The following is a 25,841-nucleotide window of genomic DNA, read 5'->3' on the forward strand; positions in this document are numbered from 1 at the left end:
ACCGTTGGGACAGGGGACACGGTTAACCCACTGTCACTGGGGGCTTCCTGAACCCTCAAGACATCCTGCCTAATCTCCCTGGAGACCATGCACAAGTGACTGACTTCGGGGTGGCGCCGAGACCGGGGACAAGCTCTCGTGTCAAGAGGCTAGCTCTGAGGGACCAAACTTACAACTGATCAATAGGTTAACAAGCTGGTTGGGGGCAGAGTCCCAATTGCTCTGCTGCTCATGCCTCCTTCAAGTGGGCCCACATCTCCCTCCTCCAGGCCTGTGGAATCCAGTTTGAAGTGCTCTCTCTCACTGGCCATCCCTCAGACAGGCCCTCCCACTGCCTAACCTTTGCCCTTTCTAATTGCCCTGATCTCATCCCAACCTCCATGGCTATGTTTAAAGTCCACCTCTGGGGGAACACACCGACTGAGTGTTCCAGATAATCCCCTTTCCAGTCCTGCTTGACATCTGGCCAGCAGGCTGTGGGCCTGGACTTCCTGGGACACTGGCTGGGGTTTGAGGAAGGACCTCAGTACCTACCTGGCTTCAGGATGAAGCTGGCCACCGGCTTCTTGATCTTGTGGCTTAGCCTGGGAGGTGGCCTGGCTCAGAGTGACACGAGCCCTGAGGCTGAGGAGTCCTATTCAGACTGGGGCCTTCGGCACATCAGGGGCAGCTTTGAATCTGTCAACAGCTACTTCGATTCCTTTCTGGAGCTGCTGGGAGGGAAAAATGGAGTCTGTCAGTACAGATGCCGATATGGTGAGTGCACGCGAGGCCTCCCCTGGTGGGCCTGTGAGGCCTCCCCTGGTGGGCCTGTGAGGCCTCCCCTGGTGGGCCTGTGAGGCCTCCCCTGGTGGGCCTGTGGGCAGCTGGAGCGGGGGCCCAGCCTGGCAGGCTCTTCTCCCCGTCAGCCACCTCCTAAGTCGGCTTGCCAGACCCAGCGAATAAAAACATAGGACTCCCAGGGAAATTTGATTTTCAAATAAACACCAATAATTTGTTAATATATTTGAAATATTTGGGACACACTCACGCTGACAAATTATTGCTTGTTTATCTGAAATACAAATTTCACTGAGCTGCCTGTACTTTTTCTAACAAACTTACTCCAGGGAGCCTTGTTCCCCGGGGCCGCTTTAATGAGTTTGTTGTGAGGCCAGTTCTGAGGAACAGGAAGCAAGGGTGGGGGGGCGGGGGGAGAAGATGAGGGGTCTTTGGGAGGAGTTCCTAGGGATGAACACTGGAGATGAGCATTCGGAGACAATTCCGCCAGCGGGTGAAACAGCCTCCTCAGCCACGCCGTGACTGTCTCCCTAATGCAGTTCACACCTTCCCTCCAGCTCTGTCAGTCTCTGACGGGCGTCAGTGTGTCCCATCCTCCCGGGAGGGCAGTCCCCTCTGCCACTGCCTCACTCAGCAATGGCAGGCCTGCAGGGGTAGGGAGGGCTTGCAGCCAGCCGTCTCTGCCCACCGTGGGTCGGGCCCTGAGCAGGCCTCGCACTGTCCCTCAGGCCTGATGTCCGAGGTACAGCTGCGAACGGGTAGGAGCCCCACGTTGCCGGAGTTGTAAAGAGGGTCCCTGGGAGCCAGGGTGCACATGTAGTTGCCAAGAGGAGTCCCTGGCGTCAGGTCTCCCTTCTCTGCACCGGGGGGACGTGTAAGGGCAGCAGAAAGCGGGGCCCTGGACCTCGCAGCCGGGAGGCAGGGGTGACTTCAAATGCGGCTGAGCAGGTTTTCGAAAGATACACAGCTTCACATAGCATTCGTTTTATGGCTTTATCAAATATTTCATCATCAGATTGGATGAAAATGGTGAGTCAGTCTAGCCTAGCAGGAAACCATGTGAGAAATATTTTCTCCAAACACTCAGCAGATAAAGCTCAGCTTCAAGAGAGAGACTCAAAAAAGCTGCTTAATTGCTGGACTCACCCAATCAGTCCCGCTCACTCCCTTCCACCTTCGAGCCAGGGACAGCACTTCCTTACGAACCACAAGTGACTCAAAGACAATGGGTCATCCTTGCAGCACAACCAAAAGTCTCGCAGGACACACGTTTTAACCACATACAGTTATGGTGAACAAAGGAGCTGCATCTTCTCTGCGAAGATCCCATAGGGTAAAAAGCTGTCTTTGCTGGGACCCCCTGGGCCCGTCGCCCCATCTTTGTCCAAGGTGGGGTTGGGCAAATGCGGAGGTGCCTTGTCACTGGACTGTGCTCACCCAGTTTGCATCCGTGGTGCAGGAAGGAGGTAACGCACTCCTCGTATTGAATAAATACAGGTGGCGTTTTCCTTCCTAGAGGCAATAAGAGACTTAAGTCTGTGGTTTAGCAAATACAGAACCACAGGAATTTTTCTTAGGAAAACAAGAATCAAACCTTCTCCTTCTTTCTCTAGCAAAATAGCATTAAAAGATTTCAGCAAAATTTGGTTGTAAGCCTCTCCCTGGACAGGGTCAGCAGTCACTGTTGGGGGATGGGGGATAGTCAACAAAGACATTGCAGGAAGGCAAATAACTCCACTCACTCTGAAAACAGAGCCCATGAGGAGGGGCCTGAAAAACACGTAGGAAATACGGGGTTAAGCCTTATTACCTTTGGAACTCGGTGGAGCCGAGGACCTGGAGGCTGTGGCCAAACAGTACAAAATATCTTCTCCGGTTGACCGTCAATCAAGCAATCTTTGGAACAGATAATACCTAATAATTAACTGGGTCTCTGTCCTTTCTCAGTTTGCTTTGTGATACATTTCTTGTGCATAATGCTTCTCTCTTTAAAGCAGTGGTTCTCAAACTCCCCTGTGCTTTGAACCATCTGGTGGGCTTGTTTAAAAAGACTGCTGCCCCGCCCCCCCCCCCCCCCCCCCCCGCACTCGCCTCCCCCGTTTCTGATTGGGTAGGGCGGTAGGTCAGGGGTGTGGCCAGAGAATTTGCATTTCTAAGAGTTCCCAGGTGATTCTGACGCTGCTGGTCCTGAGACCACACTTCTGAGGGGGGGAAAAAAGATCTGCTTTGAAGTCTGCAATTTTTTGTCAGAGGAAATAATTTAGCAACAAGTAGTCTACAAGAAAAAATTTCTATTTCATAGGTACTTAACCACTACTTAAAACCATAGTTCTCTATCTTGGCTCTGCACTTAACCAGCACCTGGGGGGTTTTCAAAACTCCTGCTGCCCAAACCAATTTAATCAGAATCTCTGCGGGTTGGAGACATCAGTATTTTTAATGTTTCCCAGGTGATTACCAAGTGCAGTCAAGGTATGCAGCGCTATTTTAAGAGGTCATTCTTGGAGAACTTCAGCCCATGGGTTGTTCAGACAGGTGAACAACAACATTGTGTCAACGTTGATTTCCCCACTACTTAGATCTATAGCACTTGTTTTCTTGTCAACACACAAAATCTGTAATTGCCAAGGATCGGGCTATCAATATAATGAGATTCAGCAGGTATCAATAACAGATGTAACCCAACTGCTATAAGGGGTCTGCACTAATGTGAACAAGATTCCCTCTCCCACCCCCAGGGATTCTGATCCAGTAGGTCTATGGTAGGACTCTGGAACTGTACAGGTGGTTCTTGAACCAGACTGAGAAATAACTAGTAATGGAAAAATCATGGGTTTGAACTGGGGGTGGGCATGCGTGAATTCCATTGCTGGTGACCTTGGGCAAGTTACCTAACTCTCTCAACCTGTGTTGACTCATGTTTTTTTTTAAGATTTTATTTATTTATTTGACAGAGAGAGACAGCAAGAGAGGGAACACAAGCAGGGGGAGCGGAAGAGGGAGAAGCAGGCTTCCCGCGGAGCAGGGAGCCCAAGTGGAGCAGGGAGCCCGATGCGGGGCTCAATCCCAGGACCCCGGGATCATGACCTGAGCCGAAGGCAGACGCTTAACGACTGAGCCATCCAGGCGCCCCTGTTAACTCATGTTTATAAATAATGTTAATAACACCTACCTTACAACCTACAAGGTTGTTATAAGAATTAAAGAGAATATATAGAAAGAATTAGTGCTATGTATGGAGCATGGCAGATACCAAATAAATTTTATAAACCTTATGAGAAAGATGGTCTGGTGAACAGGTTAATTATGCATTCAGATTCTTCCCGTTCTCTTTCAACATAAACTTAAAAAACACAGAAATCCCAGCGGCTGGACAACACCCTCTCAGCTTCTGGGAGAAATCATCGAATGATGATCTAAGTGTTCTGTGCCTTTATGAAGGTCTCTGGATGAGGGTATTTGGAGCAGAGTTTCTGTGTCTTGTAAATCACGATTGAAGATACTGTCCACATTCACACTTTGATAAAAGAACCTCATGAGGAATTTCTTCTTGGGTTTAGTTCTAGAAAAAGTATCTCTAAATATCAGTCTTCTTTTTTCAAGAGGGCTTTTATCTGTGTAAAATCTAGAGCAAAGTTTTATGAACCTGTGAGTTTGTATATTTTTCCAGGGAAAGGATTCACCGCCTTCATCAGATTCTTAAGGGGATCCATAGCCCGAGAAAAGGAAACAGCCACTGGTTTAGAGGCAAAGATTGTTCTCGTGCTAGGGTGACCCTATGTCCCAGTCTGCTGGGGACCGAGGGAAGAGGCAGGGTGGGAGTGGGGATTCCTGGGATATGGACTTCCAGTACTAACACAGGGGCAGTCCCAGGCAAACCAGGACAAGTTGGTCATCCTCCCTCCTGCAGTGACTTAATCAGTTTTAGTGACTGAAATAGAGTTTATTGCTTCAGTAAAATTGTCGTAGTTCTGCTTTGTTCCCTTGGTGTTTCTCATGCTATATTTGAGTGTTTCTGGAAGGATATACATTTATATTTTTAAAGATTTATTTATTTATTTGAGAGAGAGCATGCTCACTCGAGAGCGTGCATGAGCCAGGGAGGGGTGGAGGGCGAGAGAGAGAGAAACTCAAGCAGACTCCCTGCTGAGTGTGGAGCCCAATTCGGGGCTCATCCTACCACCCTGAGATCATGACCTGAGCGGAAATCAAGAGTCAGATGCTTAACCGACTGAGCCACCCAGGTGCCCCTAGAAGGATATACATTTCAAATGAAGTACTTTGATTCTAGATTTCTGGTGGAGCACAGCTTCTGCAGGAGCCAGCTGGGTGGGGAGAAGAGACACACCCTCCGGGGAAGACGTAACCCTTGACCTGGGTCATAAAGCCCAGAAGTTTTTACGGTGCTTTTCAGTGACAAACCTGAGAGGGAAAAAAGGTTGGGTCCAGGAGGTAGTGTGCATGCCCTGTGGCAGAACTCGGCTTTCATGGCTAACCCTCCTCCTAAATCTCCCTTGTTTGTCTTTTAAGTGTCTGACGTGTTTTATGGTGTTTCACTTTGTTCAGAAGGTTTTCATTTTCATGAGATCAAGTCTGTCAGTCTTTTTCTTTATGGCTTCTGAATGTTGTGTCTTGCTTAGAAAGCCATCCTCACATCACAATTATAACAACCTTCTGCTAGTATTTTTTGGGAAAGCAGCCATAGCTAAAATGTAATGAATGACTCTTGCTGTGTTCCAATTGAACTTTTTTATGGACACTAAAATTTGAACTTCATATAATTTTCACATGACACAAAATATTATCCTTGTTTTGACTCCCCCCCACACACCATTTAAAAATATAAAAACAGGGGCGCCTGGGTGGCTCAGTTGGTTAAGCGACTGCCTTCGGCTCAGGTCATGATCCTGGAGGCCCGGGATCGAGTCCTGCATCGGGCTCCCTGCTCGGCAGGGAGTCTGCTTCTCCCTCTGACCCTCCTCCCTCTCATGCTCTCTGTCTCTCATTCTCTCTGTCTCAAATAAATAAATAAAATCTTTAAAAAAAAATAAAAACAATTTTTAGCTGGCAGGCTATACAAAAACAGGCAATGGGCTGGTCTTGGCCATCATTTGCCAACCTGTGAACTACAGGACCAAGTGGTCATCCTCCCACTCCTGTAAATAGCCAAAACCAGAAAATAAAATTAATCTGTGGACATAGTACATTATGAGTGCCTAGACTCAAAACATCAAACTGTAAAGACTCAATGCAACTCAAAACAACTCAAACTATCAGTTGAGGATATAGTAAATTACTTCTGCCCAGACTCAAACCATCACCCTTTTACTTAGAACTTTTCTTTCAAGCTTCATTCCTAAATGTAATTCCTACAGCTATCATTAACTATTAAATACAAAAGAAAGAAAGAAAGAAAGAAAGAAAGAAAGAAAGAAAGAAAGAAAGAAAGAAAGAAAGAAAAAGAAAGAAAGAAAGAAATCACCATAGCAGGACAGGTAGGAAGTGTCTGGAGTTGGCATTCCATTAGCTTTCAAACTGGGATATCAGAATTTTATCTTCTGATAAAAAAGGCAGAGGGTAACCCCAGGAAACTGCACTGCATCTGCTGCAAAAGCTCTTTATCAACAAAATTATTAAAGAGATAAGTTTTATCCCAAAATTTACACATTTGTTTCTTCCTGAAAAATTTCCCCCCTAATTTCTTTTAAGTTAATATGTGTAGGACATTTGTAAAAGAACAATCCAGGGGCACCTGGGTGGCTCAGTTCGTTGGGCGTCTGCCTTTGGCTCAGGTCGTGATCCCAGGGTCCTGGGATCGAGCCCCACATTGGGCTCCCTGCTTGGCGGTGAGTCTGTTTCTCCCTCCTCCTCTGCACCTCCACCTGCTTGTGCACTCTTTCTCTCTCTCTCCCTCTCTCTCAAATAAATAAAATGTTTAAAAAAAATAGAACAATCCAAAGAAAAAATAAAATCACCATAATCATCTTACCTACAAGAGACAATTCACATTTAATCTATGGCATAGTGTGATTATTTTCATATGTGTAATTTGATTGCTAACACTATTTAATACATTTTACCCATTCTCTCTCTCACACACACACACACACACAAATGTGCACACACGTGCACACACAGAGTAGATTAGTACCATATCAATGGTAGGTTACCTTTCTCAAGAACTTTGGAAAGTCATGTAGGGATTACTGGTGGGCTGGCAGACTCCATCAATAAGCACAGTTCCTCTCCATTACAAATAAGAAATGTTGGGTAAAAAGAAAACATTAAAAAAAATACATCCTCGAGCTAGAACGGAATAAAGGGAAACCTGTAAGTTCCAGTTGAAGGGGAAGAGCAGTGCCAAAGTGGTGAGTAGGGGCTGATGCTAAAAACCTTGGAGTTTTTAGTCAGGTACATATGTAGACTCTATGGGCTAAGGAATGGGTTTTAATATTAAGACAAAGAGGGGCACCTGTGTGGCTCAGTCAGTTAAGCATCTGCCTTTGGCTCAGGTCATGATCCCAGGGTCTTGGGATTGAGCCCCACATAGGGCTCCCTGCTCAGTGGGGGGCTGCTTCTCCCTCTCTCTCTCTCTGCCCCTCCCCCCGCTCATGCTCTTTCTCTCTCTTTCAAACAAATAAATAATCTTTTTAAAAAACTATTAAAAAATACTCATACAAAGAGAGGAAGAATAACTTTCACTGTAAGAATTGGGAATTTGGAACTGAACAGTCTGTATAAAGCTTAGAGCCTGAGGAGCTGCCCAGTCTGTTTATTTTATTTTATTTTTTAAAGATTTTATTTATTTATCAGAGAGAGAGAGCAAGCACAAGCAGGGGGAGCAGCAGAGGCAGAGGGAGAAGCAGACTCCTTGCCAAGCAAGGAGCCCAATGTAGGACTTGATCCCAGGACCCCATGATCATGACCTGAGCTGAAGGCAGATGCTTAACCGACTGAGCCACCCAGGCATCCCTGCCCAGTCTGTTTAAATGGATTGGAAAAGATCTATCCAATATTCCAAGAAAGTAACAGGGATGATATCCATCCCGCTGGGGCTGAGGCTTGAAGGCGGAATAAAGAAGACCCACCAAAAAAAATCACTACTCCAAACATATTCTGTTCGCAGGTGAGGAATTTGAACTTACACAGTTGGCCTGGTATGAGTTCCAAGCTGAAAAATTAACATAAATACTAGTGTTTATAGAATCTTAAGACTCCTGGAACCACAGCAAAGGTAATTGAGGAACCACTCTTTACTACATGACCCGGGGCCCAGCAATTCCTTTAGAAAAACAAGCCCTTCTGAAGTTGAAGTCTTACTAAACTATTATACACCACGTGGAAAAATAATCGAACTTCAGGGAGACTCAGCAGACGTTAAAAAATGACTTAGCATCCCAAAGACTGGAGACCATAAAATAATATAACAAGAATATTTGAGATTATTAAGGAAATAAAAGGAGGACTAGAAAACATAATAAAAAAATAGAACAGTGAAAACCAACATACAGATTTAAAAGAAGAATCAAATAGGATTCCAAGAAGTGAAAATTATAGCCATTGAAAGGAAAAACTCAGTGGATGGGTTAAATAGCAGATTAGTGAACCTAGAGAGAATTGGTGAAATGGAAAATAGATTTGATGGACTGGTCAAATTGAGTGCAGAGAGAGAAAAAAGATGGAAAATGTAAAAGAGAGGTTAAGATATATAAAGGACAGAGTTAAGAAGATTCATCATTCAGTAATATGAGGCCCCGGAGGAGAAATTAAGGAGAATGAGGAAAGGAAAACATTCAGACAGGGGCTATGTGTTCCAGAAGTGAAGGAAACCAGGCCTTCAGATCGTTCCAACCAGGAGAAGAATAGTGAAACTGAGGACATGAAGAAATTGGAACCCTTGTGCATTCCTTGTGGGAATTTAAAATGGTGCAGCTGCTGAAGAACACAGTTGGATAATTTCCCCAAAAGTTTAGCATTGCTTTACTAAATGACCCAGCAATTCCACTCCTTAGGTGTATGTACCCAAAAGAATTGAGAACAGATATTCAAACAAATATTTGCATACCATTGTTCACAGCTGCACTCTTCACAATAGCCAAGAGATGAAAACAACCAAAATGTCCATCAATGGATGGATGAATAAACAAATTGTGGTATATCCAGAGAATGGAATAGTATTCAGCCATAAAAAGAACACAGTACTGATAGATGCTACAACACAGATGAGCCATGAAAATACTATGTTAAGTGAAAGAAGGCAGTCACAAAATGATACATCTTCTATGATTCCACTTATTCAAATATCCAGAAAAGGTAAATCCCTAGAGACAAAGCAGATTAGTGGTTGCCAGGGGTTGGAAGGAGGAGAGAATATGTTTAATGGGCATTTGGTCTCCTTTGGAGGGTGATGAAAATGTTTTGAAAGTAGACGGAGCCAATGGTTGCACAACATTATGAATGTATTGAATGCCCCTAAACTGTGCACTTTAAGATGAAAATGCGAATTTCACCTAAAAAAACAAAAAGAAAGAAAGTAGACAGACTTCATCAAAATTCAAAACTTTGGCTATTCAAAGAACACCAACACTTTCACGAAAGTGAAAGAAGGGACTCCTGGGTGGCTCAGTCGGTTAAGCGTCTGCCTTCAGCTCTGGTCACGATCCCAGGGTCCTGGGATGGAGTCCTACATTGGGCTTCTTGCTCAGTGCGGAGCCTGCTTCTCCCTCTCCCTCTGACTGTCGCTTCCCCTGCTCACTCTCTCTCTCCCCTGCCCTCTTTCTGGCAAATAAATAAATAAATAAATAAATCCTAAAAAGAAGAAAGAAAGAAAGGAAGGAAGGAAGGAAGAAAGAAAGAGAGAGAGAGAGAGAAAGAAAGAAAGAAAGAAAGAAAGAAAGAAAGAAAGAAAGAAAGAAAGAAAGAAAGAAAAAGACAAGCCACAGAATGGGGGAAAGTATTTGGAAAGAAGACATATGAGTGACCAATAAACACAGGAAAAGACAATCAACGTAATTAGTTATTAGGGAAATGCAAATCAAAATGACCATGAGATACCACTTTACATTCATTAGGATGGCTGTAATCAAAAAGACAGATTATAGGGTGCCTGGGTGGCTCAGAAGGTTAAGCGTCTGCCTTCGGCTCAGGTCGTGATCCCAGGGTCCTGGGATCGAGTCCCACATCGGGCTCCCTGCTCCTTGGGAGCCTGCTTCTCCCTCTGCCTCTGTCTCTCTGTCTCTCATGAATAAATAAATAAAATCTTAAAAAAAAAAAGACAGATTATAACAAGTGGGGGAGAGGATGTGGAGAAATTAGAACCTTTATACATTGCTGTGGAGAATGTAAAATTGTGCCATCACTTTGGAAAATAGTCTGGTAGCTCCTCAAAATGTTAAACAGAGTTAGCATATGACCCAGAAGTTTTATTCCTCTGGGGAAATGCAAACATATTGTCCACACAAAATAATGTTTGTAGTAGCATTTTTCATAATAGCCAAAAAGTGGGGAAAACCTAAATGTTCATCACACTTACTGACAGTAAAAAAAATGAAATACTGATCCATGCTATAACATGGATGAACCTTGAAAACATGATGCTCAGTGAAAGAAGCAGACAGAAAAGGCCACATATTGTATGATTTCATTTATGTGAAATGTCCAGAATAGGCAAATTTATAGAGACAGAAAGGTGGTTAGTGGTTGTCTAGGGCTGATAGATAACCTCATCTTGGAAGAAACATACTTCCACTTCTGCCATATTCTCTAGGTCACATAGACCAACCCTGGGACAACACACAAGGGCACGAACACCAAGAGACGGGGATTGCTGGGGGCCATCTTGAATCATGATCTCATATACACGTCATACTACAGAAACAAAAACCAAACAGTGGCAGAGACTGCTTAGTGTCCCCTATTATCCTCCCCCTTTTCTATAGTAATAAACCCCTCCTCCCCAATTTTAAGCTGGGCTCATGGATGCCTCCATTGAAAGAAGACTTCAATTCCTAGCCCACTTTTACAACTAGGTATTGCTGTTTGATTAAGGTCTGGCCAAAGGGAAATAAGAGGAAGTGATGTGTGTATCATTCCGGAGTGTGTTTATTAAAGAGTGGGCTATGACCCACTACCTCCTTTTATCCTGCTGCTTGCAGTATGAATGTATTGCCTGAAGCTCCATCTTGAACCATGAGAGCCAGGGTTGCATTCTAGGGCTGGTAGAGCAGAAGGCTAGAAGCAGCCTGGGTTCCAGAAAAGTGCAGATTTGCCATATGAGCCTTATGATCCTTAATTCTGGATTATGATGTATTCTATTTTGTTTAAGCACCTGAATAATACAATATGTAGGGGATAGAATAAATATATGGTGAAAATTATAATACTCTATTGAAGGACATAAAGGAAGACCCAAGTAAATAGACAACTGTATTATACCCACGTCTAGGAAGATAGAATATTCTAAGAAAAATCAGCTGTCTCCAGATTAATCTATAAAGACAATGTATTTTCAATAAAAATCCTGTACTGTCTCTTGTAGAATTTACTAAGTTGACTCTAAAATTCAATTGTAAGACAATAGGTCCAAGAATAGTCAAAACTATTTTTAAGGATAATAAGGGAGGGCTTTAAAGCATAGACTTAGTATCTAAAAATTAAAACAGGGGAGTGCCAAGGGGACTTCAACTGTACTTGTAACATTTAATTAAACCAAAAAATATGGATAGCAAGTTTGGCTATGTTAACATTTATTATGTTTGTGTAGTGGGTACATGGGTGTTGTTTTCTCTGGCTTTTCTTCAGTTTTGAAATATTTCATAATATCAAATAATTAAAAATGAAATACCTTGTAGGAGAAGGTGAAAGAAATGCTATGTGCCTCACTCTGAGGATTCTTAGCTTATTTCCTCAGTCTTATGCTCTGTCTTGCATCTCTTAAAAATGGGCAAAGGAATATGGTGGAAGAACATGGGCTTTGGAGACATAAAACAAGAAATCTGGATTTATATGCTACTTACCCCACTCAGTGCATGACTTAGGCAAGTCACACGCCTCTCAGTCCCATTTTCCTTAGCTGGATAACAGGAAAATATTCACTGTTACGACTGTCCTGCAAGCTTCTCTTTACCTGTGATGACTACCATTGATAACATGGACGAAGCTTCTCTCTACAGAATTGCAAGATTATAAAATAACTCAAAAGCCATGTAGCCATGTAGCCAAACCAGATCGTTTCTGCTTAGTTCTATGATACAAAGTTTCAAATACTGCATGGTGATGTTTTCTTTGCTCTTTGATCAATAATGCTTTGCTTACATTTATGGAATCTTGCAAAATTTCCTTCAAGTTATTCTGAAAAAATTTTGAGGTACTGTTAAAGTTCTGATTTGTTAAGTGTGTGATCAGGTAATGTTCTGCTTTGTCTTACAGTGGATGAAGGAGTAAGACACCTTGAGTTTATTTTATTTTAGAGAGAGAACATGTGCGTGAGCTGGGGGAGGGGCAGAGGGAGAGGAAGAGAATCTCAAGCAGGCTCCCCACTGAGCTTGGAGCCCGACGTGGGGCTCAATCTCATGACCCTGAGATCATGACCTGAGACTGAAATCATGAATCGGAGGCTTAACCGACTGAGCCACCCAGGTGCCCCAGGACACCTTGAGTTTTAGTTCTGTTTTGCCATGGACCTCACCTCCAAAGTCATGCACTTAAGAAACATTAGAGAAAGGCCTGTATTGTTATATACTTCCCTCTTAGGACCGCCTTTGCTGCATCCCAAAGGTTCTGAGCTGTGGTATTTTCATTTTCATTTGTTTCCATGAATTTTTTAAAATTCTTCTTTAATTTCCTGGTTGACCCATTCATTCTTTAGTAGTTTGCTATTTAACCTCCATATATTTGTGTTCCTCTCTTCATCCTCACCAACATCTGTCATTTCCTGACTTGTTATTATAGTCATTCTGACTGGTGTGAGGTGGTATCTCATTGCTGTTTTGATTTGTATTTCCCTGATGACAAGTGATGTTGAGCATTTTTTCATGTATCTGTTGGCCATTTGTACGTCTTCTTTGGAGAAATGTCTGTTCATGTCTTCTGCCCATTTCTTGACTGGATTATTTGTTCTTTGGGTGTTGAGTTTGATAAGTTCTTTATAGATTTTGGATACTAGCCCTTTATCTGATAAGACATTTGCAAATATCTTCTCCCATTCTGTCGGTTGTCTTTTACTTTTATCGACTGTTTCCTTTGCGGTGTAAAAGCTTTTTATCTTGATGAAGTTCATTTTTGCTTTTGCTTCGCTTGCCTTTGAAGACGTGTCTAGCATGAAGTTGCTGCGGCTGAGGTCACAGAGGTTGCTGCCTGTGTTCTCCTCTAGGATTTTGATGGATTCCTGTCTCACATTTAGGCCTTTCATCCATTTTGAGTTTATTTTTATATGGTATAAGAAAATGGTCCAGTTTCATTCTTCTACATGTGGCTGTCCAATTTTCCCAACACCATTTGTTGAAAAGACTGTCTTTTTACCATTGGATAGTCTTTCCTGCTTTGTCAAGGATTAGTTGACCATAGAGTTGAGGGTCCATTTCTGGGCTCTCTATTCTGTTCCATTGATCTATGTGTCTGTTTTTGTGCCAGTACCATATTGTCTTGATGATTACAGCTTTGTAATAGAGCTTGAAGTCCAGGATTGTAAAATTGTAAATATTTATGCCCCTAACTTGGGAGCAGCCAATTGTATAAACCAATTAATAACAAAATTAAAGGAACACATTGATAATAATACAATAATAGTAGGGGACTTTAACACCCCACTCAAGCAATGGACAGATCATCTAAGCAGAAGATCAACAGGAAACAAGGGCTTTGAATGACACACTGGACCAGATGGACTTCACAGATATATTCAGAGCATTCTATCCTAAAGCAACAGAATATACATTCTTCTTGAGTGTACATGGAACATTCTCCAGAATAGATCACATACTGGGTCACAAATCAGGTCTCAACTGGTACCAAAAGATTGGGATTATTCCCTGCATATTTTAGATCACAATGCTTTAAAACTTGAACTCTATCACACTCGACTCCCACTGTTGGTGGGAATGCAAACTGGTGCAGCCACTCTGGAAAACATATGAAAGTTCCTCAAAAAGTTAAAAATAGAGCTACGCTATGAACCAGCAATTGCAGTACTAGGTATTTATCCAAAGGATACAAACATAGTGATTCAAAGGGGCACATGCACCCCAATGTTTATAGCAGCAATGTCCACAATAGCTAAACTATGGAAAGACCCCAGATGTCCATCAACAGATGAATGGATAAAGAAGTTGTGGTATTATATATACACAATGGAATATTACTCCACCATCAAAAAATTGAAATCTTACCATTTGCAATGAAGTGAATGGAACTAGAGGGTATTATGCTTAGTAAAATAAGTCAGTCAGAGAAAGACAAATATCATATGATCTCACTCATATGTGGAATTTAAGAAACAAAACAGATGATCATAGGGAAAGGGAGGGGAAAATCAAACAAGACGAAATAAGAGAGGAAGACAAACCATAAGAGACTCTTAACTACAGGAAACAAACTGAGGTTGTTGGAGGTGGAGGGTAACAGGGGTGATGGGCATTAAGGAGGGCACGTGATGTACTGAGCACTGAGTGTTATAGGCAACTGATGAATCACTGAACTCTACCTCTGAGACTAATAATACACTGTATGTTAATTAATTGATTTTAAATAAAAGAAAAGAATAAAAAATAAAAATTAGAAAAGAAAAAAATAAAAACAAAACAAAACATTAGAATCGTTAGTAAATGAATGCTCATAAAATTCTTTGAGATTAGGAGAAAAATGCCAAACTAGTCTGAAGATTGTTACCCTTTTATGACATTATCATCATCATCACCATCACCATCAATTACCACCTAATTGGGATGTGAATGATGACTTTTAAAGGAAAAATTGAATATGCTTTTAGATAATTTTTATTTGATGCATGTTCCCAAATGCTTAATTTCTAAATATTTCTTTCTGCTTCTTTCCTCTCTTTCTCCTGCTAGGAAAGGCACCCATGCCCAGACCTGGCTACAAGCCTCAGGAGCCCAATGGCTGCAGCTCCTATTTCCTGGGTCTTAAGGTACCAGAAAGTGTACGTACCACCATCATTATTTTCTTAGTTGATTGGTTTTAACTAAGGCAAGTCCAAGAGTTATCCCTGATGGGAGTGATCATTTATGGAATATGGCTGAGCAGTAAAATTGCTTTAAATTGGAGGGATGCCTGGGTGGCTCGGTCGGTTAGGCATCTGCCTTTGGCTCAGGTCGTGATCCAAAGGTCCTGGGATCAAGTCCTGCTCAGCAGAGAGCCTGCTTCTCCCTCTCCCTCTGCCTGCTGCTCCCCCTGCTTGTGCTCTCTCTCTCTCTCTCTCTGACAAATAAATAAATGAGATCTTAAAAAAAATTAGATACAGAGTAAGGGAGATAATTTTCAAAGAAAGTATCTGATTTCCTTTTATCAGAGGCAGCGCTCCTCAGATAAGACCTTATGTGGTGAACTTTAAAATCACCACTGCAAGTATCAGCCAAATCGTAGGGGATCAAACATCACTTCATATGAAATCTGACAAGTTTGACTTATTTAAATTTAGTGAGACTTTTCCCATGATGTGCTGGAGCCTTTGGCACTGACCAGCGAAGACTTTGGCAAGTGGTTGAGATCAAGCTGGTAGCATCAAACCAACTATGCTTAGAGTACTAAGACCATAGGATTCTACACATACCCACCCACATACAAGCATCCAGCCCCCCCACACACCCCCCAATCTAACCGCTGGCTCAACATTTCTCTTCCTACTGCTGGCCGTTTGTCAAACCACTGGCCTCCCCTGAAAACAAGTAATAAACTGATTGATTTTAAGACCTCTTGGAGGCCCTTTTATCTTTTTTACTTCAGAAAAGAGGTGTTATGTAAAAGGTAGGTAGAGGGATTTCACACCTAAGCTATGATTTTGAATTCTGCCTTAGTCAGGCTCAACTTCACTTTTCCGCTGATTCAAAAGATTTTACTTTGTAATAGTCTTCTAAGCAGCAAAATGTTTTTTCTTCTATCAAAAATGCTGCCCACTGGGGTGCTTGGGTGGCTCAGTCGGTTAAGCGTCTGCCTTCGGCTCAGGTCATGATCCCAGGGTCCTGGGATTGCGCCCTACATCGGGCTCCCGGCTCAGCAGGGAGTCTGCTTCTCCCTCTCCCTCTGCTGCTCCTCCTGCTTATGCTCTCTCTCTCTCAAATAAATAAATAAAATCTTTAAAAACAAAATGCTGCCCACCATTGTGGCATTTTTGTGCAAATTGGGAAAATGTCCCCTTGCCCCTTCCATTTGTCAGAAATTTATCCTAATGTACTGAGGAGAGGAGAGGAAATTTGCCATTTGCTAGACATTTTTCTTTTTTTTTTTAACAGATTTATTTATCTGTTTGCGAGAGAGAGAGCAAGAGAGCGAGAGGAGGAGCATTAGGGAGAGGGAGAGAGAATCTAAAGCAGACTCGTGCTAAATGCAGAGCCCAACAAGGGGCTGGATCCCACGACCCTGGGATCATAACCTGCGCCAAGACCAAGAGTCAGACGCTTAACCAACTACACCACCCAGGCGCCCTGGCTAGACATTTTTCTTAATAAATATACAAATCTGTGATGTCTTGTGGGGAGGTGCCCCCTTTGATAGGATGCTTTTGGGCACTGCACAACCTGCACAACCGTGGGCCCAGCCTTGTCCACAGTCATCAGTATGTGCATGGACACAGAGGAAAGGCAATCTTTTCAAATATATATTTATATTAGAGAAATCCCCCTTTTTGGCAAATATACTTGATACCAATTTAGTAACTATGGAAGTGGTATTGAAACCTCTATGGAAATGTACAAATGGTTGGCCTCTTAATGTAACAATGTGTTTTCTTTTCTTTCTCTCAGAGGGCATTTTAAACTATCAATGTCCATATTTTGCTTTAGGTGTCCTTGGAGTAAAAGTTCAAAGAAGGGACCACTTAAGGAGACCCAAGTGAAAAGGATCTATAATAGCTGATTAATCAATCAATCCCCACTTATACTGCGAAACCAGATTTCCAGTCTCCCCTTGGGTCCAAGTCTATGAACAGAAGAACCGCAAAAGATTCTAAGATGCTCTACCTATGTCTCGACGCCCCTGTTCCAGACTATTGCACAGACCACAGAACGATCACTCTCGGTAGTCATTCATTCCATCATGTCCCTGCCTCGCAAAAGATTCTAAGATGCTCTACCTATGTCAGATTCTAAGATGCTCCTCCTATGTCTCAACGCCCCTGTTCCAGACTATTGCACAGACCACAGAACGATCACTCTCTGTAGTCATTCATTCCATCATGTCCCTGCCTTGCTCCAGAGTTTTTATCAATTCTTACCGGTTACTTTGAAAGTCAGGGCCATCCACTGACTTGCCTTTCTCTCTAATTAAAAAGTAATAAACAAACAAACAAATACATCCCTGCTAAGCCCTTGAAAGACTAAACAAACTGACTTGCTCACATATGATTTGCTCATATCTCCTTTCTTTACCTGCTACACCCTAAGTCTACCCTCATCACTAATAAGCCTCTCCAAAAAAACCCATGTAGAGTTATCAAACTCTAGATGTGGCATCCTATGAACCTCGTTACTCAGTTTATGCCACAACAATTGCAACTGTTTATAGGATGCTTAATACATGTCTGTGTGTGTGTGTCAGATCTCGCCGTTGACTGTAGCCAGCCTGCGGTCGGGAACCACGCCTGCTAGAGCCCACCCTGCTCCCTGACACGTAACACACCTTTAAAACAGTGCTGTGTGGGATGGGTCCCTGATAAATGCTGGTGAACTCTTGATGAACTGAGGCTTAATTTTTCATACTTCTGAGCTTTCAGATCCTTGGCTCAAGCAAAATCTCCCATAGCATATGTTTTAGTTGGATTTGGAAGTCCTGCAGCTCTACCTTCTTCACTAACCTTCTGATCTCTATTCTCATCCCTATAGTGGCCTGCGAATTTGAAAATTACTACCTCTAAAAGAAAAAGAGAAAATGGGCTATTCAGAGTTCATAAACTAATAACTGAACCATGATTGAAACTTAACATCCGTGACTGTCAACCAGATGTGTTCTTCCGAGAGACTGGTGTTTTGGAATTGATCTGAATGTATAACGGGAATTTGAGGACTGGCTAGTTCATAACAAGGAGGGCAAGGTTGCCTAAGGTCCTTAGTCTAAACGTGGCGTTTTCTTCCTTCACTTTTCCCCAGATGGACTTGGGCATTCCAGCAATGACCAAGTGCTGCAACCAGCTGGACGTCTGTTATGATACTTGCGGTGCCAATAAGTATCGTTGTGACGCAAAATTCCGATGGTGTCTCCACTCTATCTGTTCTGACCTGAAGCGGAGTCTGGGCTTTGTCTCCAACGTGGAAGGTAGGTATCTTAAGGGCATCGGCGTGTGAGCAGGGAGTTCTGTTCCTGTTTTCATACAGAAATGTATCCAGAGCCCCTTTATGCAAAGGGACCATTAGAGCTCACTGAACTTTCTTTCTAGAACACTGTGACAAACATAAGAAGGGCGAAGGAAGATTCTGGGCATTCCTTTACTAAAGTTCTTGCTGTCCTGCCCAGGAGCTGCTGGCCACACTCCTGATGGACAGGCCACACCAAAGCCGTCCCAGAGATCTAAAAATCTGTCCTTTAAGACCGGAGAAAGAGTTGCCCAACTGGCTTTTGTTATGCATTCCACTATTAAATAATTTTCCGTATCAGGAGTTATTCTGTATAGGACCACTTGGTTTGGTGTAAGCTCTTTTTTCCTTATTTTGTTCTCAGTTTGGCAAAGAATTTTTAAAAATCTATCTTTTTGTATAAAGCTCTCTGTATACTTGAGGATAATTATTTTAAACAACTGCTTAGCCACCCAGTTTCTAGCGCTGATTGTGTAATTTCTTTTCTCTAATTCACCTTAGGAAAAGCTTTAATCCTTTAGTTTCCAAAGCCAGAACATTACATCCAGGTATTAGCATTATATATCTTTAGATGGCAAAGTTTGACATTTAAGCTTATAAGGAGCTGGCCTCATGCCACTAGAATGTCAGCAGTAGAAAGAATCTTGGACTGTTTTCATAGATCGATGTCTAGAGTGTAGTCCTAAAGGGAATGTGTGAAGGCTTGAAAATATGAATAATTAATTAGGCCCCATAAAAGGGAGTATTACACTATCTGTACCTACAAAAGGTGAATAAGTACCTGCTGCTAATCTAGGGTCAGGTCAAGTTACTTCCTCTAAGCAACGTTCTATTGATTCTTTCTCCTAAATATCTCTTTGATATACCACTTGCCTGATTATTGCAAGTTAATCAAATCTCTGGGTCCCATCCAATCTATTTTTCCCCAGAGGGACCAGATATATTTTTGTACCACATGAATCCAGTCATTTCCACCCTCTGTGTAAGTCCTTAACTGGTTCCTCTTCCTTGGGATTAAATCCAAACTCCTTAGTATGATATATGTAGCCTTTTCTCATCCATTACCCTACCTCTCCAGCAGCATCATGCATATTTCTGATTTCTCTCCTGACTTCTGCCATTCCAAACTCCTTGGGTTGGTGGACCATATCCTTCTGCCTCTATAGTTCCCTCTGCTTGGAACATTCTGATCATTTTTGTTGTTGTTGTTAAATAGATTTATTGAGATATAATTCACATACTATACAATTGAACAATTTAAATGCTTTTAAAATATGTTCAGAGAACTATGCAGTCAGCCCCACAATCAATTTTAGGACATTTTCAACACTCCAAAAGGAAATCCCATAGCCACGAGCAAGCCCACTCCACCTTTCCCCTACCCGGCCCTTGACAGCCATAAATCTTTCTACCTCTATTGATTTGCCTATTCTGGACATTTCATATAAATGGAATCATAAAATATGTGGTCTTCTGTGACTGGCTTCTTTAACTCAGCAAAGTTCATCCATGGGGTAGCATGTATCAGTATTTCATTCCTTTTTATTGCTAAACTATATTCCATTACATGGATATAATGTATTTTCTTTATTCACCAAATGAAGGACATTTGGGTTGTTTCCACCTTTTGTCTATTATGAACAATTCTGGTATGAACATTGATGTATGGGTTTTTGTGGAGACATATTTTTTCATTTCTCTTGAGTATATATCTAGGAGGGGAATTCTGGGTTATAATGGTAATTTTATGACAAACTGTTTTCCAAAACAGCTGTACTATTTTACATTCCCACCAGCAATGTATTAAAGTTCCAATTTCTCTACATCCTTACCAACCCTTGTTATTATCAGTTTTTTTTAAAGTTTATTTACTTAAGCAATCTCCACACCCAACATGGGGCTTGAACTCATGGCCCCGAGATCAAGAATCACATGCTCTTCCAATGAGCCAGTCAAGTGCCCCTCTGTCTTTTTAATTATAGACCCCAGTGAGTGTGAAATTGTATCTCATTGTGGTTTTGATTTGCATGTCCCTGATTGCTTATGATGAGCATCTTTTTATGTGCTTATTGGCCATTAAATATCTGCTTTGGAGAAATGTCTATTTGGATCCTTTGCCTCTTTTTAAGTTGGGTTACTTGTCTTTTTATTATTGAGTTGTAAGCTTTCTTTATATATTCTGGACACACATCCCTTATTGAATATAGATTTCACTAATATTTTCTCCCACTTTGTGGGGTTTTTTTACTTTCTTGATGAAATTACTTGTAATGCATAAGTTTTCCATTTTGATTAAGTGCAATTTATCTATTTTTTTCTTTTGTTGCTTCTACTTTCGGTGTCATATGTAAGAAGGCTTTGCTTAACCCAAGGTCACAAAGATTTGGTCTTCTAAGAGTTTCTTCTTCTAAGAGTTTTGTTTTAGCTTATACATTTAGGTTTATGATCTACTTTTAGTAATTTTTACATATGGTGTAAGAAAGAGGTCCAACTTCATTCTTCTGTGTGTGTGTATATACAGATGTTCCTGCATATTGCTGAAAGACTATTCTTCCTCACATTTGTTTTTGCACCCTTATCAAAAATCAATTGAATATAAATGCAGTGTTTATTTCTATACCTTCAATTCTATTCCATTGATCTATGCCTGTGCCACACCGTCTTTATTACTGTGGTTTTGTGGTAAACTTTGAAATCGGGAAGTGTCCTTCAACTTTGTCCTTCTTTTTCCAAGAATGTTTTGGGTATTCTGGATGCTTTGCATTTCCATATGAATTTTAGGTTCAGCTTGTCGATTTCTGAAAGAAATGGCAGCTGGAATTTTGATAGGGCTTTTGTTAAATCTGTAGATCAATTTGAGGCATATTACCATCCTAACAAAATTATGTTTTCCGATCAATGAACATGAATTCTCCATTTACTTAGATTCTCTCTCTTTTTTTAAAGATTTTATTTATTTATTTGAGAGAGAGAGAATGAGAGAGAGCACATGAGAGGGGGGAGGGTCAGAGGGAGAAGCAGACTCCCTGCCAAGCAGGGAGCCCGATGCGGGACTCGATCCAGGGACTCCAGGATCATGACCTGAGCCGAAGGCAGTCGCTTAACCAACTGAGCCACCCAGGCGCCCTACTTAGATTTTCTTTAATTTCTTTCAACAATGTTTTATAGTTTTCAGAACACAAGTCTTACACTTCTTTTGTTTAATATATTCATAAGTATTAATTTATTCATTTTGTTATTATTGTAAATAAAATTTTCTTAATTTTATTTTATTAATAATGTACAAATATATATATATGTATATGTATGTTGTATAAATATGTATACATATATATATACAACTGATTTTGCATATTGATCTATTATCCTGCAACCTTGCTCAACTCACTTATTAATTTTAATAGATTTTAGTGGATTCCTTAGGTTTTTCTATACACAAGATAATGCCATCTACATATCATCTTCCTTTCCAATTTGGATGCCTTTTACGTATTCCTCTTGCCAGTTGTCCTGTCTAGAACTTCCAGTACAATATTGACTAGAAGTGGGGAGAGCAATGTAGAGAGCAAATAAACAAATGGTACCAAACAACCAAAGGGCCAAAGAAGAAATCAAAAGAGAAATAAAAAAAAAATATTGAGGGGCACCTGAGTGGCTCAGTCAGTTAAGTGTCCAACTCTTTTTTTTTTTTAAGATTTATTTATTTTTACTTTAGAGAGAGAGAGAGTGTGTGGGGGAGGGTTAGAGGGAGAGGGAGAGAGAGAATCCCAAGCAGACTCCCTGCCTTTCACAGAGCCTGAGGTGGGGCTTGATCTTGATCCTGAGATCATGACCTGAGGCAAAATCAAGAGTTGGACACTTAATTGACTGAGCCACCCAGGCACCCCAGCATCTGTCTCTTGATTTTGGCTAGGTCATGGTCTATCTCAGAGTCATGAGATTGAGCCCTTCATCGGGTTCTGCACTTAGCAGAGAGTCTGCTTGAGATTCTTTCCCTCTGCCCCTCCCCCAGCTCTCTCTCTCTAAAACAATAAATCTTTTTTAAAAATATTGAGATGAATGAAAATACAACATACCTAAACTTATGAGATGCAGCAAAAATAGTTCTAAGAGGGAAATTCACAGCCATAAATGCCTATATCAAGAAAAAAAAGAAAGATCTTGAACAAACTCTAGCTGTACACCTCAAGGAATTAGAAAAAGAAAAGCAATGGAGCCCAAAGTTAGTAGAAGAAAGGGAATAACAAAGATCAGAGCAGAAATAAATGAAATGAAGGCTAAAATAACAATAGAAAAGATAAATGAAAGTAGGAGCTTTTTTAAAAAAGATGAACAAAATAGGCAAACCTGTAGCTAGACTCACTAAGAAAAAAAGAGAACTCAAATAAATAAAATCAGAAATGGAAGATGAGACATTTCAACTGATACCACAGAAATACAAAGGATCACAAGAGACTACTATGAATAATTATATGCTAACAAGTTGGACAACGGAGGAGAAATGGGTAAATTCCTAGAAACACACAACCTACCAAGACTGAATAATGAAAAAGTAGAATCTGAATAGACTGATCATTAGTAAGGTGATCGAGTTAGCAATCAAAAAATCTTCCAACAAATGAAAAAGATGGACTTTTAAAGTGGCTTCAACATTTAAAGAATTAATCATCCATTTAAATGGCTTCAACATTTAAAAAAATTAATACCAATCCTTCTCAAACTCTTCCAAAAAATAGAAGAGGAGGGAATACTTCCAAGCTCACTCTATGAGGCCAGCATTACCCTCATACCCAAACTAGACAAGGACACCACAAGAAAAGAAAATTAGAGGTCAATATCCCTGATGAACATAGATGCAAAAATCTTCAACAGAACTTTAGCAGACCTAACTCAAAAATACATTAAAAGGATTGTACATCATAATCAAGTGGGATTTATTCAAGAGATGTAAGAATGGTTCAACTTCAGCAAACCAGACAATGTGATACACCACATTAACAAAATGAAGGATAAATATCATATAGTCATCTCAATAGATGCAGAAAAAGCATTTAATGAAATTCAATATCGATTTGTGGTAAAAAAAACTCTCAACACAATAGGTAGAGGGGAACATATCTCAACATAAGAAAGGCCATACATGACAAACCCACAGCTAACATCATGCTTAATGGAGAAAAGCTGAAAGCTTTCCCTCTATGATCAGGAATAAGACAAGAACACCCACTTTCACCACTTTTATTTCATATAGTATTGGAAGTATTCTAGCCAGAGCAATTAGGCAAAAAGAAGAAATAAAAGACATCGAAATTGAAATGGAAGGGGGGGAAATCGGTGGGGGAGACAAACCATGAGAGACGGTGGACTCTGAGAAACAAACTGAGGGTTCTAGAGGGGAGAGGGTGGGGGGATGGGTTAGCCTGGTGCTGGATATTAAAGAGGGCACATACTGAATGGAGCACTGGGTGTTATACACAAACAATGAATCATGGAACACTACATCAAAAACTAATGATGCAATGTATGGTGATTAACATAATAAAATTTAAAAAATTTTTTAAATAAAAAAATGGAAGATGTAAAACTATTGCTATTTGCAGATGATGTGATATCATATATGTAAAACCCTAAAAACTCCACCAAAAAAACTGTTAGAACTAATAAATTCAGTAAAGTCACAGGATACAAGATTAATATACAAAAATCAGTTTTGTTTCTATACACTAATAATGAATTATCAGAGAGAAAAATTTTAAAAATTTTCATTTACAATTGCATTGAAAGCATAAAATACCCAGGAATAAATTTAACCAAGGAGGTGAAAGACCTGTGCATTGAAAACTATAAGACATTGATGGAAGAATTGAGGATGACACAAATAAATGGAAAGATATTCTGTGATCACAGATTAAAAGAATTAATATTCTTAAAATGCGCATACTACCCAAAACAATCTACAGATTCAATGTAATCTCTATCAAAATTCTAATGGAAGGTGTTCTGAGATGCCTTCCCTAATAACTCTTACCCCAGAGGGATAGAGAGTCTTTCTGTGGGTTCCCATACAACCTTGATTTCACTTCCATCATGGTGTAGTGTAACCATTTGTTTACCTATCCATCCTGTCTACCTCTTTGTCCAAACTGTGAGTACTTAGGTAGGGGTCACTTTGGTCTTTGTATCCCTGATGCCTAAGAGAATTATTGACCAACACACATGGTTTTTCAATGAGTGAATAGTTATTCATCCCACACTTGAACAGAGAAAGCTATAGGAAACAGAGTTATCTGAGGGAATATTCTGCAAAAATGGTAGAGTTTCCATGGAGTGAGCATAGTGGTATGGGACATTCTGATTGCTAAACATGATTTTGACCTGGAGGCCCATAAAAGAAGGGTACCCCAAAGTATATTCTGCTTTATTAGATGGGATGGAAGCTTACGAAAAAGCTTCTCTTAAATGTATGTTTTTCTTTTTAATTCTGTATTTGGATTACTGCCTTTACTTTCCTCCAGATGTCATGTTATCCTTGGAATTACATTGCTTCTTAAAATTACTCAAACTACCTGAGGTAGTCTTGTATGTTAACCTTTTATTTCTCTTCATCTTTTTCAAGTAGCCTGTGATTCTCTGGCTGATACTGTGTTCAATACTGTATGGACCTTGGGCTGCCGACCTTTTATGAATAGCCAACGGGCAGCCTGCATCTGTGCGGAAGAGGAGAAGGCAGAGTTATGAGAAAGAGGTGATCCCTTCCTGGTTTTGAGTGACGCCATGGCTGTCAGTCTCTGAGATGGTAGTGTGGCAGAGTGAGCAATCTCATCCTTGCTTCCAGAAGTTTGGATACCACAAAGCAAGAGAAAGAAAGCCTTGTTCTACAGCTGAGAAGTGAGTCCCATCCTTTGAGGAGAATTGGAAAGAAGCCATGGAGTGATTTGAAGACTACTCTTCATTTGACAATGGTCTCCCCAACCAAGACATATTTGCCTGGCAATTCAGTTCTTAGTTTAAAGACTAAAATAAAGACTAAAATACTGGGATTCCTGGACTTGGTAATTATATTCATAAGTGAAGTTTTGCAGAGTCCAACCATGTGGGAGGCAAGGACTTTCCTCTGGTCCATGTTTCAGTTGCCAGTAAGCATCTCACATTTAATAAAGTGTACTTTTTAGAAAAGAGATGAATGAATTCCATTATCACCAATGTGCTTCCATTTCACTTAGAAGAGAACAGAACCCTTCCTGGTAAGTTCCACCAATGATAACCATCATTCCCACTGGTGCTGGAGAGATGAGAACAGGTGGGCAAAGTCAGAGACTTACCTGGTTAAGGCCAATGAAGGTGAGGTCAGATGGAGTTAGGTCTCTGAGGTTCAATTCTTTCCTCAATGAACTATTCCTGTTGATATTCCCAATTCCTAAGTGGTGTTAGTGTCATGTTAAGATCTGAGAAGCATGTGGTAAAAAATTGCCACTGAAGATAGCTAGGAAAAGTCCCTGAAATCTGAGGGGACGCAAATGGTCAATCCCTAAACTATGGTTC

At 41.0% G+C, this 25,841-nt stretch overlaps 1 protein-coding gene across 4 annotated transcripts; it reads left to right on the plus strand.

The window, feature by feature from the left end:
• The first annotated feature begins 352 nt into the window (after positions 1–352).
• Positions 353–25,477, plus strand: PLA2G12B (phospholipase A2 group XIIB). 4 transcript variants are annotated; one of them, XM_081824077.1, is made up of 4 exons: positions 353–756; positions 14,847–14,923; positions 18,096–18,261; positions 24,916–25,477. In XM_081824077.1, exons 1-4 carry the CDS (start codon positions 546–548, stop codon positions 25,035–25,037), a joined length of 576 nt encoding a protein of 191 aa, XP_081680203.1. In that variant the 5' UTR covers positions 353–545; the 3' UTR covers positions 25,038–25,477. The 4 variants fall into 4 exon arrangements, with proteins under 4 accessions (XP_081680203.1, XP_081680201.1, XP_081680200.1 ...); XM_081824075.1 differs by having other exon boundaries at positions 355–756; positions 14,847–14,935; positions 24,919–25,477; XM_081824074.1 differs by having other exon boundaries at positions 360–756; positions 14,847–14,935.
• Positions 25,478–25,841: the final 364 nt, after the last annotated feature.

Source organism: Leptonychotes weddellii, chromosome 6, assembly GCF_054177405.1.
Source record: "Leptonychotes weddellii isolate Sample4059 chromosome 6, ASM5417740v2, whole genome shotgun sequence".
Lineage (NCBI taxonomy): Eukaryota > Metazoa > Chordata > Mammalia > Carnivora > Phocidae > Leptonychotes > Leptonychotes weddellii.